The 17,423-nt window shown below is 39.4% G+C and overlaps 1 protein-coding gene across 1 annotated transcript; it reads right to left on the bottom strand.

Annotated features, from left to right (window-relative positions):
- Window positions 1–10,503: 10,503 nt before the first annotated feature.
- LOC306706626 (actin-related protein 2/3 complex subunit 5-like) lies at window positions 10,504–13,852 on the bottom strand. Its single transcript, XM_079173770.1, has 4 exons — window positions 13,603–13,852; window positions 12,719–12,792; window positions 11,544–11,720; window positions 10,504–11,214 (listed from the first exon to the last, which is right to left on the bottom strand). Exons 1-4 carry the CDS (start codon window positions 13,739–13,741, stop codon window positions 11,152–11,154), a joined length of 453 nt encoding a protein of 150 aa, XP_079029896.1. The 5' UTR covers window positions 13,742–13,852; the 3' UTR covers window positions 10,504–11,151.
- Between the last annotated feature and the right edge of the window lie 3,571 nt (window positions 13,853–17,423).

The following is a 17,423-nucleotide window of genomic DNA, read 5'->3' as shown; positions in this document are numbered from 1 at the left end:
CACTTTACTTCACCTCACCTAACATGTGCAATATTATTATCTATGAAAAGGTGCAATATTCTTATGTGTGCAATATCCCCACCATAACCTTCTTCCACCTCTCAAAATGTGCAATATTCCCATAAACAGGTACTCATTCTCCATATTATGTTATTTATTATGTATAGTGTTTTTATACTTGTATATCCTTCTTCTATTTATAAAGTGTTTTTATCCTTACTTTTATCTTCACTATCTTCTAATGTTGACCCAGAGAGCTCTGCACAAATAATTCCAATGTACCTGGACTGTTGGTCTATGTGCAAATGGCAAATAAAGAACCTTGAACCTTGAGATATATATATATATATATATATATATATATATATATATATATTAACAAATATGAGATTTTTAAATAAAAACAGAGTCTCTGTTGCTATGGGGTGAATGATAATGGACACGCCTCAGTAAATGTCATGGAAACGACACCACTACGGCGCTATAAAAGGTCAGCGGACCTCAGATTGTCACTTTGCATCTGAACTTGGAGACTCGGCGGAGCGGAGCTTGTCGGCTCTGCATTTCACGTCATAATTTACAATAATGTAAACATTTCAACATTAAAATAGATGAGCATACTTTACTATACACTAAACAATCGACTCCAGATTTGATACATTATAAAGGAAAATGTTGTTTACTGGTGGTGCATTGTAAATGTTATTTAATCTTGATCATTTTAAATGAACCAAACTAAATCCTGAGGAAAACACAAACTGACCCCTTCACCCCTTAATATACTTAATTTATTAGAAGATTATAATAAATTAACATATCTATACATATCCACCCCAATAACAATCAATAACAATCCAATAACAATAATCTCTGAATATCACTTTAAAATTTTAAAGGTGCACTTGACAGCAACTCATATTTGTGGGATGATAATTTTCAAACATTTTTAAATATAGGAATCAAACATGCATTATAATATTTCCATGGATTCAGTGATTCAACTCTGATCTGACCTGGAAAGCATATTTTGGATGCTGTAAAATACATGTGATGTGCTTTGTATTCATATTTGGGGTGATGTAAACTAAAATCTGGGGAAATGTATATATGGGGAAGAATGTGACCCATACAGGATGTAGTCACATTGTTGTTCACGTATTTATTTCATTTTGACATAAAATTAACTTTGTTATTAATGTTAAGAGGATCAGTGTGGGATCCTGTCATGGGCCCCGTTCCTCGTACGTGGCTAACTGAGTTAGCAGGATCATTTTCAGGATGAGATTACATAAATCAGGCTTTTCGGTTCGTCGAAGCAAGTTTGGCAAAATCACCATAGCAACACATCCATATGCTTGAACCTGCTCCAGTGCAGGCTTGAGCTGGATAAGCTGCCACTCCCCCGGAAAAAAGTGTCAGCTCCCTTCCTCAGAGATCCCATCGAAGAGGAAGCGATATTAGTTAGATTAGCGTTTTATAGGGAGAGAGTTCTTCGAGATCGCCAAGATCCGTTATCACATCATGATGACTTCCTGTACGAGCGCTATCGATTCTGCCGACACGGAATCATTTATTTACAAGAGCCATACATTGAACACCACACGCCGCATATGAAGGCAAATCACTGTCAAAATCCGAGAGCGCAAATGAGATCCATGCGCGCGCGAAAATCAAACAGCCGCGAGCGTATTTTACTTTGACGAGCACTTTTATATCACTCCACGAGCAAAAGTCCGTCTCGCGCGAGCAAAATTCCCTCTTGTGCGAGTGAAAGTCGCTCGTGAAGTTTAAACCTGCTCGCGAAGTTTAAACCTGTTCGCTCGCGAAACTTTAATCTGCTTGCTCGCGAGTCTTTTTCTTGCTCGCTCGTGAAATAGTTTTTCTTTTTGACAGTAAGTGGGCGGACCCAGTCTCACTTGTATCTCTACATATAATTGGTTAAATTCCTCGTCTTTGGATAAACCGGATATCACTCTGACGCAGATGCTAGGTCTGATAGAGGTGGTTTTCAATTCAATTTAATAGCGTTATTAAATACAATAATACAAAATGTGTTAAAGTCAAGTTGCTCAGATTGGTTTAAATTCACTCCATCATTCTATGACAGACAATGTGTGTTTGATAGTCAAACCTCTTGTGACAAACAGCTCAAAGACACTTTTTGATCTTAATTGATTAAAACATGATGATCATATTTAATCATACTGTTGTGTTTACAGAAGTTAAGAGATATAATATGAGCAACAATTTGGACCCGCTCAAGGATCTGGAGCCGAGATTAGGGACCACTATTTGTATATTAACTGTTTGCCCAACTTAAATCACTGACAAGTAATTAGTGGATGAAAAAGTATTCAGATCCTCACTGCAGTAAACGTACTAATAACATACTGATGAAACAATAATCCACTACGAGTAATATACCTGCAATCAAAACCTTAGTCAAGTATGTTATTATCAGCAAAATGTATTTTATGTGCAGAAAGTAAAAGTACCCGTGCAGTAAAATGTACATTATTTGCCCCTGATCTGTAGTGCAATCTGAAAATCTGAAAAGTCAGAGTGATATCCGGTTTATCCAAAGACGAGGTTTGTAACCAATTATATGTAGAGATACAAGGGAGACTGGGTCCGCCCACTTACTGTCAAAAAGAAAAACTACTCGCGAGCGAGCAGGAAAAAGACTCACGAGCGAGCAGGTTTAAACTTCGCGAGCGACTTTCGCTCGCTGAGTGATATAAAAGCGCTCGTCAAAGTAACAGCGCGGCTGTTTGATTTTCGCTCGCGCATGGATCTCATTTGCGCTCTCGGATTTTGACAGTGATTTGCCTTCATATTGACTCACCATTCTGAATAATGTTTTAGTGCTTAGTGTTTACTTGCTCCCGTGTCCTCTTGATGGCTGGGTTGCAACTACATGATGGTTGAAAGCACTCATAATTATATGACAGTATTATTAGTACACCATAGCATATCATTATTGTAGAAAATGATTAAGGTGGACTCATGATAAGAATAGAGAGAATCACACATAATTTATTTTCACTGCTTCAATTGATTGAATTACTGATTATGAATAATACATATACTGATACGCCCATACACAGATTCGCACACGCATATTCAAACTCCTAGTTGTATATGGTAAACTACACATACATGTATATACACATATATATAGTACATGATACATAAGCGCATACAGTACGTATATCCTCATAAGTATATATTAATTCGTATCAGTTAGATACTCTTTGGGCTTGTTTTTATCTACTTATTCTGAAAGAGTTGAGATAATTATTTTCGCTATAGATCTCATTGGATGATGCATTCCATTAAGCCTACTGCCAGCAGGCACATTTAAAGAAATATCATCTGATTGATTGGGGTGATGAGGCACTTAAAATTAACCTATACATTTTCCCAACACTTACGCATTTAACTCCCTCATATGCGTTCATGATCATCTCCTGCTCATCAGCGGACAAAAAAGAGGCTCTTTCTTTGAGTTTATTGGCCGTTGTACTGTTCGAAAATCATGGTTTCTGGTTCGAATTTACGAGATTGTTTGAGCGCGGATCAGCCTTTGAGGACCCGAGATAGCCTGACATCAATCGTCGGGTTAATTTAAGCTGGATGATAGGACATTTGATTGACTTAGTTGAACCACGTACGAGGAACGGGGCCCAAGCCAGAAGGGGGCGATAGCGGAGCAGCTGATGTCACCCACTCTGACCTCCAGCTGTTCTGCTTTAGGCAAACATTTCACACTTAAGTCCTTATAAGCCTCACAAATGTGCCTTCTGATACAAAATTGATAACTTAAAACAGATAGTTAGTCCTTTTGCACGTTTAGGAAATACAACTTAGCTCCAAACACTAAGCGAGCCCTAAAGCTCTCTCATTCATTGTAATGTTATTTAGTTATTTCACATCTGAAAGTCTGTGACACATTCCCCTGCACCTCAGACAACAGTATGTTGGTTGATATATCTTCTCCTAAAGACATCTAACCAACATGTTTCATTACAACGGCTTACTGACACTATACTCATCTCTACATTTCAGGTTCTTTGGACTTTAGTTGGTGTTAATGAAAGAGGACACAGACAAGACTGAACTCAAAATACTTAAAATCAAACAAAGTGTTTATTCATAACAGGAGTATTCTGACGCAGCAGATCAATACGAGCTCGGACCTCATCAAAACTATCTGTGACAGCAAAGAAAAAGGCGCTCCCCAAGGGGGAGTCACAATGATTTATATGTTCTTAAGGGCATTTTGTGATTGGTTGACTATTGGTGGAGGCGGCTCTTGGTTTAAACTTTCTGAGGGCCTCATTGGTGCACAGGACGTCCGTCCCCACCGGCACACGGATAGCCAGCCGCTCCAGCGATGAGTCAGATCAGTGTGTGTGTGTGTGTGTGTTTGAGAGTTCATTCTAAAGCCAAGGTCGCTTAACTACTTCTTAGTCGAAACTGTTATTTTGTACCAGGCAGTGGCAAGACCGGGGAGTACCTGGTTCCTGTTTTGTATTAGATAATGAGGGGGCCCTGCACAGGTGGAATACACTGCCTCACTCTGTGACTTTACACTTAGAGACATATTATGATTACTGCACATAGCATATGGTTTAAGCTTCACTAAATGTGTTTACGAATATATAGCAGTGTTTACAAATATATAGCAGTGTGTGTTTACAAATATATAACATATTTATTTAAGCTTATTCTTAATGTTTACATTGGCCAAGACTAATATTTAAAGGCAGTTTAAGATTTTATTGTCATGAACACTTGTATACTAAAAGAAGAAAAGTTCTAAACAAGTTAACAAAAAGAAACATGTTTAATAAAAATAATTTGATGTAGATTAGTTCAGTAGACACATCATATGTTCTACAATAAGAACATTTCATATCATTATGCCTTCAACACAGAAGCAGATCCACTCTGCTCAGTTTCTGGAGATTCTCCACGTGAAGTTGCTTTGCTTAAATAGCTAGCTACTCGACTGATAAGTTAACTTGCTAAACACTGGCTATGCACTAGCCTAGACAGCATGCTAGCGTCATTAGCATGGTAGCATCGATCGCTAGCTTGATATTATAACCATCACCATGTATATACAATAGGCTATGTAGCCAGACCCAGACATACATTATACATCAAGCTAGTTGACATCTGTCACACTCAGATACAATATTTAACTTGACAGACAATCCGTTGAACTTGAAGATCTGAAGACTGAACTCGTGAACTGTTTTTTGTTTCGTGGAGAAAGTATTTTGAGTATTTTAAATACAAAATTACTCCACTCTAAAGTATTTTGTTACAAATTACGTTAGATTTTGAATCGGCCCTATCAAATACAAATTACAAAATACTCAAAAGTAATTGAAATACGTATTTCAATTACAAGTAATAGAAATACTGCCCATCTCTGCTTACGGTGACGACTGTATTGAATTAAACCACGCCTGAAAAATGGGTGGAAATAACAGTAAATGTGAGGAGCCTGAGGGTCCGTTAGTTGAGACGATGAAGCTGAAATATTGCGAAAATAGTGTGGCATGTTTGGGTTACTGGTCAAGGGATTTTGGGTTCCCTGACAACGGGTCATTCAGTCCCGCTAAATTGAAGATGTTACGGAGTGATTTAAAAAAAAAAAAAGAGAAGGAATTGAAAAGTAAAAAGAATATCAAAGTCACAGAATTAGAAAAAATAGAGAAAAACCAGAAATGTCTGGTTCAATGGGAAAAGGAATGTGAATGTGGAATGACATGATATTAGATCTCGAACACGGACTGGACGAGTTTGTTGACACTAGATACCTTCTGGGCCCAAAGACGAACAGGTAAACAGAACCTTTTTAATAAAATCTGTGTAGTTAGTTTATAGGAAAACTTAGTGAAGGTATCGAGTGGTCAGCATCTCTGAAAGCCTGGGAAAGAGGGAGAGACCGCAGCAAACTGGTAACGTAAGGTGTGAATGAATTGTTTGAAGCTGGGAGCTAAAGGCCTGCTCCAGTGCTTACCTTAAATAAATAGATAAAAGAGATTATTAAGAAAATATCGGGTACAGCCCGAACTAGTTTATATTTGGAATAATTGGTGTAAGTTTGAAGACGTCGGATAAATGTTGTGTGAGGAGAGACAATGGTCTGTGCGTGAAAAAGTGTGAGCAGTGTGAAAAAGTGGTTAAAAGAGGAAACACTGTTTGGAATGTAAGGAATGTGGTACCACAGTGATGAATGACTGCAGAGAATAGAAAAACTTGTTTTCCTCAATGTATCTTGTTTCGGTATTACACTTTTAAACATCCGGTGAGATACTGAAATTTGGAAAATTGACTCTGATAAAAAATGGATTTTGTTTATTTTGGGTTTTGTTTTGTTTTATTTTGTTTGTTTGTTTTTTTTAGTCAAATTGGGATTTAAAAGTGCACTGAATTGGGATATAGAATATTTTTGGTAATATTCATAATAATGTTTTGATAATCAGACAAATAATTGGAAGGATGGATCAAATTGGGGTTCCTTGAAAAGGCAGTTTTTGCCTAAGAAAAATGAGATCAACTTGGAGTGTGCTTGGAGCAGAGAAAAAGGTGAAGCAGATAGAAGTACATTGATGTCCAAGAGGGAAAGAAAGAAATGTAAACCGTTAAAGCAGACTGGAAAGCATAGGTGGAGAGAGACGAATGCAGTGGTGAGACACACACACACACACACACACACACACACACACAGAGAGAGAGACACCATGCTCACAGCAGCAGAAAGGGGGTCACAAACACATACACACACACAGAAATCTAAGAATTGGATTGTCATTTTTTAATTTTATCGCAACATTGTAGCCAACTACAGATTAGTGAAGATGTATTCTAACATTTACCGCTGAACTTTGGGGAGTTTTTGTTTTGTTTGTTCTTTAGTCGAGGTACATGGTCGAGTGAATCCGGATCTGGGGATTCCACTTCGCTGCCGTATGCTCCTCACCCACAAACAACATGAAAGACAAACACCACTCAACATGCCGAGGATGAAGAAGATGAACGAGACTCATTCAAGATCTACAGTGTCAGCCCTGACCGAAGACTTTCTGCCATCCATGAGCCTGGAAAACATCATACAAGAGAATTGTGGGACATGGACAGAGAAGTTTCATCAGCACAGATGCAAGGATGCTCAGCTGATAAGGTATCAGGCCATGAGAGGAAGCTGAAAGACGGGGCGGAGACTTTGAGACTTTGACACACACCAACTGAAGACTTTGGGTGCCATAAAAGTGGCAGCTTGAACATCAAAGAAGAGGCTGCTCATCCTCCATGAACAAGGAGTGGGTGAAAGGATCGACAATCAGCAATCAGACTGGGGAGGGGCGGCAGGCAAGCGGAGTGGACCCCTAGTGATGGTGATGCACGCAATACAACACGGGGTGAGTTAACTTTAGATTCTTAAATGACAAACTCGTACATTTAATACACGCATTAGAAACTAGACAAACACCACTCACATCAGATGTATTCAAATGAAATTGAAGGATTAGTAAAGTTAAAACAAGTCACGTTAACTATTAAGGTATAGATGTTAGGAATGTCACATGCAGGCTGATTCACTTCACTGCACAGCACATATGTTATGTGAACTAGAGGAAGGTTAGAAGAAGTATGACTTAGAGAAGTGGAAAGGTTATGTTATAATGGTTATAATGAGTTTATTGGATGAAAAGTACTGCTGTTTGTCTCTGTTTCTCTGTCTCCCACACAATCTGAGTTGTAAAAGGGGAGATTCAACAAGTGTTCTGTTACGAGGCCCAGGAATGCTGTGAAAAGACATGTCAACAAGTCAGACTCAATACACTGACTTCAAAAGCACAGACAATCTTGACAAACAACAGTAATAAAGATGGAGAGATGCATAACAGATTTGTTTCTCTTGAAAAATTCATATCGTACGGGAAATTAATACCGTTGAACCGGTATACCGCTCAGCACTACTACACTCCTCACTGTCTTCCACGCCGTGTCACATGTGCTAATTGGCCAAGCGCAAATTGGCCAATCGCAGGCTGTGTGAGGTTCAATTAAAGTCTGTAAAACTGATATTCAGACAGAAATGAGCCATGTTTTACAGGTTTATATGTGGCCCAGGCTCTCAAAATGATGCCAAACTGCTGTATTAGATAGATTGAACACTATTAGTGATAAAAGAAGTGAAATATATAGTTATATAGTATATAAAAGTACAATAAAACTCAGAATTGACGTTGGCTGACCTCAGCTGACATGTACACAGGCCTTGATTTCTCAGGCATACTTCACTCTATCAAGCCAATTTGTTTTTTACAGACCCCTAACCTATGACTTGTGAGGGTTGATTTGGGTGTATCTGCATCATTTAAAATTGAGAAAATTAATAAAAGTGCATTTATTTCAGGCGAACCTGAACATTTTCAATTTGACCTGTGTGTGATATTCATCCAGCATTTACCAGGAACATATATGTACACTGATATGTACACATATGAACAAATCTCACAAGTGTTAGTGTTATAATGCCATTGAAATTATTCAATTAGACCTTGTAGTTAGAGAGATAATCCCCATTGAGTATGGGTAAGACATTTTTGAGCAGAGGCCTCAAAATAGGATGAATTTGGAGGATAAAAGTGAATTTGGAGGATTTTTCATCTTTAGGAGGAGACGTTAACTGCACTGACAATGATTCTATAGACAGGAAAAGTTTTGTCTTTCTATTTTTTTTCTCTCTCTCTCTTGCAGGATTACAGGAACAACGGGGGACTCTGCACCACCAGAGCTTCCGAAGAGACGGCCCCCACTCTACGTCTCCATTCCCGCCAGCCGCCGGACACCAACGGTCCCCCATCGCTCGACCAACCTCCTTTCTACAACCCTACTCGTTTCTTCGTGATGGGATTGTGGGAAGGTAGAGATAAAGCAGCTCTGTCAGCAGTACACGCTCAATGTCACACAGGACATTACCAGATCTATGAAGGATCTGGAGTGCAATCGTGAAGCTGCAGAGTTTATCAGAATCCACTGGAAATTGAGATCACATTAAAGATCTCAAGTCAAAAAGTCTGCTCTTACAGACCTGCTGGGCACTAAGGCTCAGGGGCGCTGGTCAGGTCACTCTTCCTGAGTGCAGAGCTGATGGACGCACCTTCCAAGTTCTTCTTTGGCCTGGAGAAGAAGAATGGGGAGAGCAGGTTTATTCATGCTACAGGACAGGAACTCAGAGACACCAAAGAGAGAGCTGTGAGTTTCTACTCTGAACTCTACTGTAGTGAGTACACCAATAACAATGAATTGTTTGATTCCTTCTGTGGAGAGCTGCCCAAAGTCCCAGAGGACGTGAACACCGGGTTGGAGGGTCCTCTGGTGATAGAGGAACTGTACACGGCTCTGCAGGGCATAGAGTATTGATGGGATTCCTGTAGAGTTCTTCAAAGAGTTCTGGAGCGAGATGGCTATAGATCTTTTAACTGTTTTTAATGTGATTTTTAAAGACATGTTGCTGCCTCTCAGTTGCAGGAGAGCAGTAATAACCTTATTACCCAAAAAGGAGGTCTACAAGAGATCAAAAACTGGCATCCTGAGTCCCTTCTCTGTTCGGACTATAACATCTTGTCCAAAGTGCTGGCAAACCGACTGAGAGAGGTGATGGACCAGGTGATCTACCAAGACTAGACCTACTGTGTGCCTGGTAGGTCTATCCTGGACAATGTGTCCTTAATTCTGGATATTTTGGACAAGACGAATGTACAGGTCAGTCTATGATGTGTGTGTTCAGTTGCATACATATGAGTAAACTAAATTACAGTATAGGACATGAAAACTGAACTGCCACAGTTCCAGATCGAATGTGTACATGGACACAAGCTGTAATGACAATCCATTAAAACACAGGTAGACAACTTTTTTTTTTCATTTGAAAGTGCCCCCTGATGACATTTCAGTTATAATTCTCTGGTTCAATGGAATACTTTGTCATTAATATTAGTTTTAAGGTCCTATCTTGTAAAAAGTGAGATTTTCATGTATTTATTATAAAGCACATCTAAATGGTATATAAATACTGTGAAAATTAACATAATGCTTAATCCATGGAGATACATTATGGAACTGAAGAAATGTTTGTTTGGGCAAAAGTTTCAGACTACCAAACTAGAGCAGGTCATCAGTCAGCAAACTCCATTTCCTTATTGTGCTCACAGTTACTATTAGAATGTTTTAACTGGTTACAAACTTCCAGCCAAGAGTCAATTGAGAGGCTGGAGCATAATCTTTGGGATATTTTTGCTTGAAAATGAGAATTGATTATGAATATAGCTGCCATTTAATATTTGTGTCAACTGACTGAATGAATTGACTAATCTTGCTGGTCTACACTAGGCAAAATGTTATACAACATCTTGGCTAGCTGGTAGCTTTGGAAAGAAATGTCTTTATGGTCTTTAATAAATCAGACATTAGAAAATAAGTCAAGGTTACATTTATTGCCTGAAGTGAACAGTGAAGGCTTATTTGAGCCCTGGCTTTTTAAGACATGAAAGTATAACCAGTACATATTCAGGTTCATTACTTTATTTGGTTGCTTACTTTAGATATAAAAAACAATAGCCAGGCTACACACAACAACGTGGTGTAAGTAGAAAAAAACTGTCGAAAAACAAAAATGTTTACAAAGTTTGAATGATATGGTAAAATAAGATAACTACAATCCCAGCATGCACTGGGCAAAAGGCAGGGAAACATCCTGGACAGGTCACCAGTCTAAGATGGTCCATCCAAGAACAATCTTTTCCTCAACCTTTGTGACTCTGAGGCTCCAGAGAAGGAGGATGAGGTGACAGTGAGCCAGCAGAGGCATCAGAGCTGCAGCAAGGCAGTTTCAAGGAGTGAATGTGTCCGAGTGAAGCGTCTCGATGTGTCCTTCCTCTCTGCATGGTGAGAGGTGCCAGCACCTCCCTGCCCGACTTCCAGCACTGCCAGATTCCAGAGGTGTGATTGAAAACAGTGAATGCAGAGAAAAGAACTGCATGAGGAGGGCACTCAGCTTAAAAAATAAACAGAACGCTGGTCTGGTGATCTTGTGTTGTAGATGGACTGTGGGTTCTGGAAGGATCAGACGGTCTTCCTGGCAGTCAGGACTCTAACTATAGAGCCGACTCCTCCCACTGCCAGAGCCTGTGGACGGACACACACGTACACACACACACACGGATGGACACACACACACACACGTCAGGTGGAGTGCCTGATCAAAATATTTCTATTTACAAATTAAGCTCTAAGGCAACAACTGACCATAAAGAGAGTTTTGAGGAAATTGCAATATTTTGAATGACTTCATGCATTGGAAACCAGTTCTCCCATGTTACAATTGAAGGAGTGGTATTAATGAGTGGTATTGTAACCAAAAAGAAAATCAGATTTTCAAAACCTTCCTTATGTGACACAATATGCTATTTAGTTCATCTAAATTAGTTTATATTGTATTATTACCAACTACATACCTTTTCGTGCCACTGCAGCAACACAGCGCTGCTGTTGTCATTTGGGTTCTCAAAGCCTCTGTAGATGTATTTCATCAGCAGGTCGACTCCAGTGTGGTCCAGTGAGCCCACAGCCTTCTCTATATCACTGCTCTTAAAACTGCTCAGCACCTTGACCACCAGCAGTTCTGCTCTCTCCTACACACACACACACACACACACACACACACACACACACACACACACACACACACACACACACACACACACACACACACACACACACACACACACACACACACACACACACACACCACACACACACACACACACACACACACACACACACACACACACACACACACGTTGACTTAGCTTTCCCTCTAGCTGACCATAAATGGACCATCATTTACTAAATGAACATCATGCTGTATTGAAGAAGACTTGAAACTAGAGATTGAGACCATAAACTCATGTTTACAATGTTTACTGAGGTAATAAATCAAGAGAGAAGTAGAGTCATTTTCTCATAGACTTCTATACAACCAGAGGAGTCGCCCCCTGGTGGACATTAGAGAGAATGCAGCTTTAAGGCACTTCAACATTGGCTTCACTTTTCAGAACTGAGGTTGCCGTCTGGGTCTGGAGCAGTAACTTCCTTCAAAGCATTTTTTTTTATTATTGTCAATGTGCCACTTTACAATCTTCCATCAATAGACGAGCCACTGCAACAAACGATTAATACATTTACTGAAAGACCCATTTCCCTCCTCACATACTGTTGCTGAGTGTTCTTCCATTACCTTCATCTCATATACAGCCTTTATACATCATGCTGTAATGTCTGCTGATGCATCTTATGTGACTGGATATTTTGCCATAGATGTGACAGACGCATTTCTCCACATCCCCCAAGTTTTTCTTTAATGGCTACGCCCCAAATCTCTAAACACACCCCTGCTTGTGCAATCACTTTCCATAAAATGATTCATAAATCATTTTGGCACATTAGGATACACCCTTTCCAAACAAAAATAATCTATACATGCAGAAAAAAACAAACATCTGATTAATACTTGAAATAAGTTCACTGTCTTGTACCACTGCCATATCAGGTGACACAGGCTGAAGGTGAAGGATGTCTCCACTAAAAGTGTTTCCTTCAACACAATAGCACTTAGCAAAGAAAACTCTACCTTGGCAGTCTGGTTCTTGGTGTTGATTGGAGGATTCTTCAGCACGGCATGGAGAGCTGCATTCATGTTCCCCTTGCAAAACAACAGTGAAGGACTACACAGTTCCACAGGGCCGATACATGAGTATTACGTATTCAACTAACTGGGCGGCCGTAGCTCAGTGGGTGAGGGGGAACTCTGTTGACCACAAGGATGGTGGTTTCATGTTAAGATCCTTCCTATAACTTAATGCAATATATTTGGATGTATTTTCTGATATGTGTAATGATTAATATGATATGATATCTGAAAGTATGTATTGCCGTTTTCTTTATCTACTTTATGGAATTGTTAACAGTTTGTGGATGTTTGATCAAGCTGGTGTTTTGGATGAACCACACCTGCCATGTTAGAGCCTGCTTTCTGATTGGTGTGCATTTTGTAGAATTATGCGTGCGGCTCCCCTTTTTTCTAATATTTTGACCTGACGGAGATCCAAGTAGTGTCGAAACGTCAATAAAGTTGAGGCATGGAGAGGTGAGCAAGTATAAAATATAAAAACACTAAAGTTATCGATCAACTAATTTACTGACCACGCCCTCCTGTGAACCGACACCCGGAAATGCTACTTTGACTGTTCGTCCACAGAAATGCTCCGCCAACTGCACACGTTATGCCAAATATAATCATATATGTCACCCATGTGTAATATACGAACACAAGTGCAATTTAGACAATTGCAATTATATATATTTAGAAAACATCACAATACACTGCGAAAGTGTAGCGTCACCTTAACTCGTTTAGCCCTCGGCCGTTGTAACAGAACAGTTGTGTTGTGAGCCCTGAGTGTAGTTAACGTCCCTGTTGTTTGCGAAGACGTTCATTTGAAGTTAAAGGATATTGTCTGAGCAGAGCGTCTACTTCTGCGTCGTCCGGACCACCCTGGCTCTCTCCTCCGTCTTCCTCGTCCACAAACTTATTCTCGTCGTATTCATCAACGTCTACCTTTCTAAACCGGTCGGAAACTGTATTCTTAGACATCTTGGAAACGATAGTAGAGACTGTTCAACCTCAAAAAGAGCGTTTTTGACAGCAGACACTAGCAGCTGTACTACACAACCACTAGCTTCTTCTTCTTCTTCTTCTTCTTCTTCTTCTTCTTCTACATAAATGGTGGGTTGCAACCGTTGGTGCATCCCGCCACCTACTGTACTGGATGACTAAACTCATAATAAGTAATAATAACGTTCTTCTTCTTCTTCTTTTACGTTTTATGGCGGATGGTATCCAGTGAAAGGTGTATTACCGCCACCTACTGTATTGGAGTGTGGATCAGAGTAACCCCTTCCAAAAACAAAACAAAACAACAAAGGAGTTCTATCATTTCGGTGACTTAAATTATTTTACTCAATCCTGTTGAGTAAAATAATTTAAAAAATGCAAGATTAATGCATTTTTTAGATTTAGTTCCTCAACTCCCAGCTTCCTCTTCAACCTGTCTTGCTCGAGTGTAAATTTCTGGCAAAGACAAATTATATGATCAACAGATTCGGGTATTTGGCAGTGCTCACATAGTCCTGTTGCAATGTCCCTGGTGATGTAAGTCCTCCTCTTTCTATTGCTCTTTTCAATTCTTCTAAAGTAAATGGGGCATCATTTGGACTATTAGTATTGTCTCTTTGTCCAAGAATATCAGGATTTCTTTAATTTGCCATCATCTCTGCCCTCTACCCATCCGACGCTGCTGTTTCCTCCCCCCTCTTCAACACTGGATACTGCTGCACTCTTCTAATTCCTCTCATGCTTCTAATCATCCCCCAAATCTCTCCCACAGATGTTGATCTTCCAATTCTGCTACACTAATTCTGCCAGCTTTCCCTTTTTGCTTTACGAATGATTCTACGAACCGTTGCTTGTGCTTGTTTGTATTACGTTTTGGAAATTATGTGATCTTCTTAATAATTTAAGAGCTTTGTTCCTTTCTTTCACTGCTCTCCCACACTCATCTGTCCACCAGGGGACCACCTTTCTTTTCATCCTTCCTTTACTTTCATTTTCTTCTAGTAACTCTTCTATTACCTCTCTGTTTGCATCTGTTCTTACTCCACCCCATAACGTGCTATGTGCATTAAAATCTTCACATACCAACACCTTGTTGCCATCTATCCCTTCAATTTGTGCCAATCTATTCGCCTCTAATTTTTTACAAGGATTATAAAAATTAATAACTATGAACTCTCCTTCACTTGTCCAGATCTCCACAGTTATTCTAGCTCAGTTCCTAGCTTTACTTCTCTAAATGAAATGTCTTCCTGGCCCCACAATGGTGGAATGAACTCCCCACTGACGTCAGGACAGCAGTGTCGCTGCCCATCTTTCATCAGGCTGAAAACTCACCTCTTCAAGAAGTGCTACCCTGAGCCTTCCACTCAGCACTTATTGTATTCATATTAGTTCGTTGCACTTATTGTATTCGTTTGTTTCTGCACTGTACATTTGCTCGGGTTTATGCTCTTAGATGCTTGTTTAAAAAAGGAGATGCACTTATGACTTCTGGTGACTAGTAGTTCTCTTGAATACCGATGTTGAATACACTTATTGTAAGTCACTGTGGATAAAAGCGTCTGCTAAATGACTGTAATGTAATGTAATGTAATGTAACGAATGTGGCACATCCTCCTAGACCATCCTCCCTCTCACCCCTAACACACGTGTATCCAACTATTCTGAAGTCCAAATTTGGCCTTAACCATGTTTCCTGTATGCATATGACATCTGGTTTACTAGATACATTTTCAACATATTTTTTTAATTCTTGTCCATTAGCCAACAAACTCCTAGCATTCCATTGCAGTCGGTGAAGCATTGTGTATTAAAACTATCCATACTGATATCATTTCTTACTTCCTTCCACGTTAATCCTCTTATATCTAGGTGGTGAACTGCTGCTTTAACAATTATCTGGATTTTCTCTGTTTTGGATTTGACCTGCATTGTAGCATTTACTACCCCTGCTATGAAAGTGACTAGCTTTTTTAAGTCGATCATTATTTTCCCCTCATTTGACTGGTCTAGGACTGCTGAGGGTTGTTTTACTGCCTTACTTCTTCCATCCGTCCCTCCACTCTGGACGATCCGCCACGATTTTCTTCATGTCATTATGTTTGTCAGAATCATCGTCAGGTTCCTCTGACTGTTTTGTTGTGTAGTTTTCACCATCCAACTTCTCCGACCTCTCTACTACAGTTTTTTTCAATTGCTAACAAGCAGTGTTCAATACTGAAACCACATGTTCAAAACTCTTCACACGTTCAGCGACACACAAGTGTCAACGGACCAAACTGTGAATCATTTTTCATTGCTTTCAGACAAAATGCATTCAATCACCACATTTTTCAAAATTCACAAACACTTTTGTCATTCATACTCCACAAACTGCAAAAAACTATGTATTTGCAGGACATTTTTCATATGCTAACACACTGCTTTCAAAACTGATAAAAGCACATTCAAATCAGAATGATGGCAAATTTCAAACATTTCTGCAGTAGTTATTTTGAAATATAGAAAATGAATGAAAATGAAATAATAATCATTCCAAGCTAATTGCAATTTCAGCTCAAAGCCAACCCAGGTGTCTTGTTTTAGTCTAATTACCGGTAGCTTGGAACTGATTTTGTTTGGAAATATGGATCACAGAAGACAGGTTGGTGGGGAAAGAGGAGTGGTACGAGGGAGAGTGCGTGGAGGACAAAGGAGAGGAAGACCAAGAGCGGTGATATCGGATGAAATAAGGGCCACAATTACTGACCATGTTGTAAACCACGGTCTCACTTTGAGAGAGGCCGGTCTAAGGGTGCAACCTAATCTGCCCCGCTCAACAAATTTTCCGGCAAAACAACAGGTGAGATGATACATATTACAGTACAGTACAATAGGAGGAGTTTTCTCTGCATGGAGGTGGAAGGTTTATGACCACCATCCACATGACCAGATGACTTTACTGGAGGTAATGAATGCGGAGTGTGGAGACATTTCTCCTGAAGACTGCCAGGGTTGGGTTAGACATTCCTAAAGATACTTTCCAAGATGCATTGCTAGAGAAGACATCAGATGTGATGTTGATGAGAACATGTGGCCTAATCCAAGAGAGAGGGAGGACTAGAACCATCACAGAACTTCACAACGAGTGATTAGACTACACGTGTTGTTGACTTTTTCTTTTTTTTGCCCTGGAATTTCAGGATTTTTTTTTTCTTTTGTCACCTATTTTACAGTATTTTCACAAATAAAGTACTATATTAAAAATATATATATATTTCTGATTCATTCTTGTTTCATACGTATGCTTTAGTACATTCAATAAATTAAATATCTGTTATTCTATATTGAAATACTGTTTATGTGAAAATTCATTCTAACTAAATAAAAGTTCATGATTTATGTAATGCTCCCTGTTGCTGGTGTTTTTTAGGTCAGTGTGTTCTGAGTGACATGCATGTTTTCTGAATGAGAATTTGTTGCCAGTGATCGGTGGAACGAGCTTATTTTGAGACGTGTATGAAGTGTTTTGTTGGTCTGAGTGAGTTTTGGAGGTTAGATTAACTGTTTGGCCAAAATGAATCTTGGTAATGCAGACTGTATGAAGAGTTTTGAACACGTGGTTTCAGTATTGAACACTGCTTGTTAGCAATTGAAAAAAACTGTAATGAGATATTGTCCC

Source organism: Pholis gunnellus (genome assembly GCF_910591455.1).
Source record: "Pholis gunnellus genome assembly, chromosome: 14".
In the NCBI taxonomy this organism is placed as follows: Eukaryota; Metazoa; Chordata; class Actinopteri; order Perciformes; family Pholidae; genus Pholis; species Pholis gunnellus.
Note: the sequence above shows the minus strand (reverse complement) of the source record. Positions and strands in the feature narration are given on the sequence as shown.

Coding starts and splice junctions, on each gene's coding strand:
- LOC306706626 (XM_079173770.1), bottom strand. CDS start 13,741: ATGTCTAAGAATACAGTTTCCGACCGGTTTAGAAAGGTAGACGTTGAT. Junction 12,793..13,602: donor AGTAGACGCTCTGCTCAGAC/AATATCCTTTAA, acceptor TGTTGTTTTGCA/AGGGGAACATGAATGCAGCT. Junction 11,215..11,543: donor TGCTGCAGTGGCACGAAAAG/GTATGTAGTTGG, acceptor GTCCGTCCACAG/GCTCTGGCAGTGGGAGGAGT.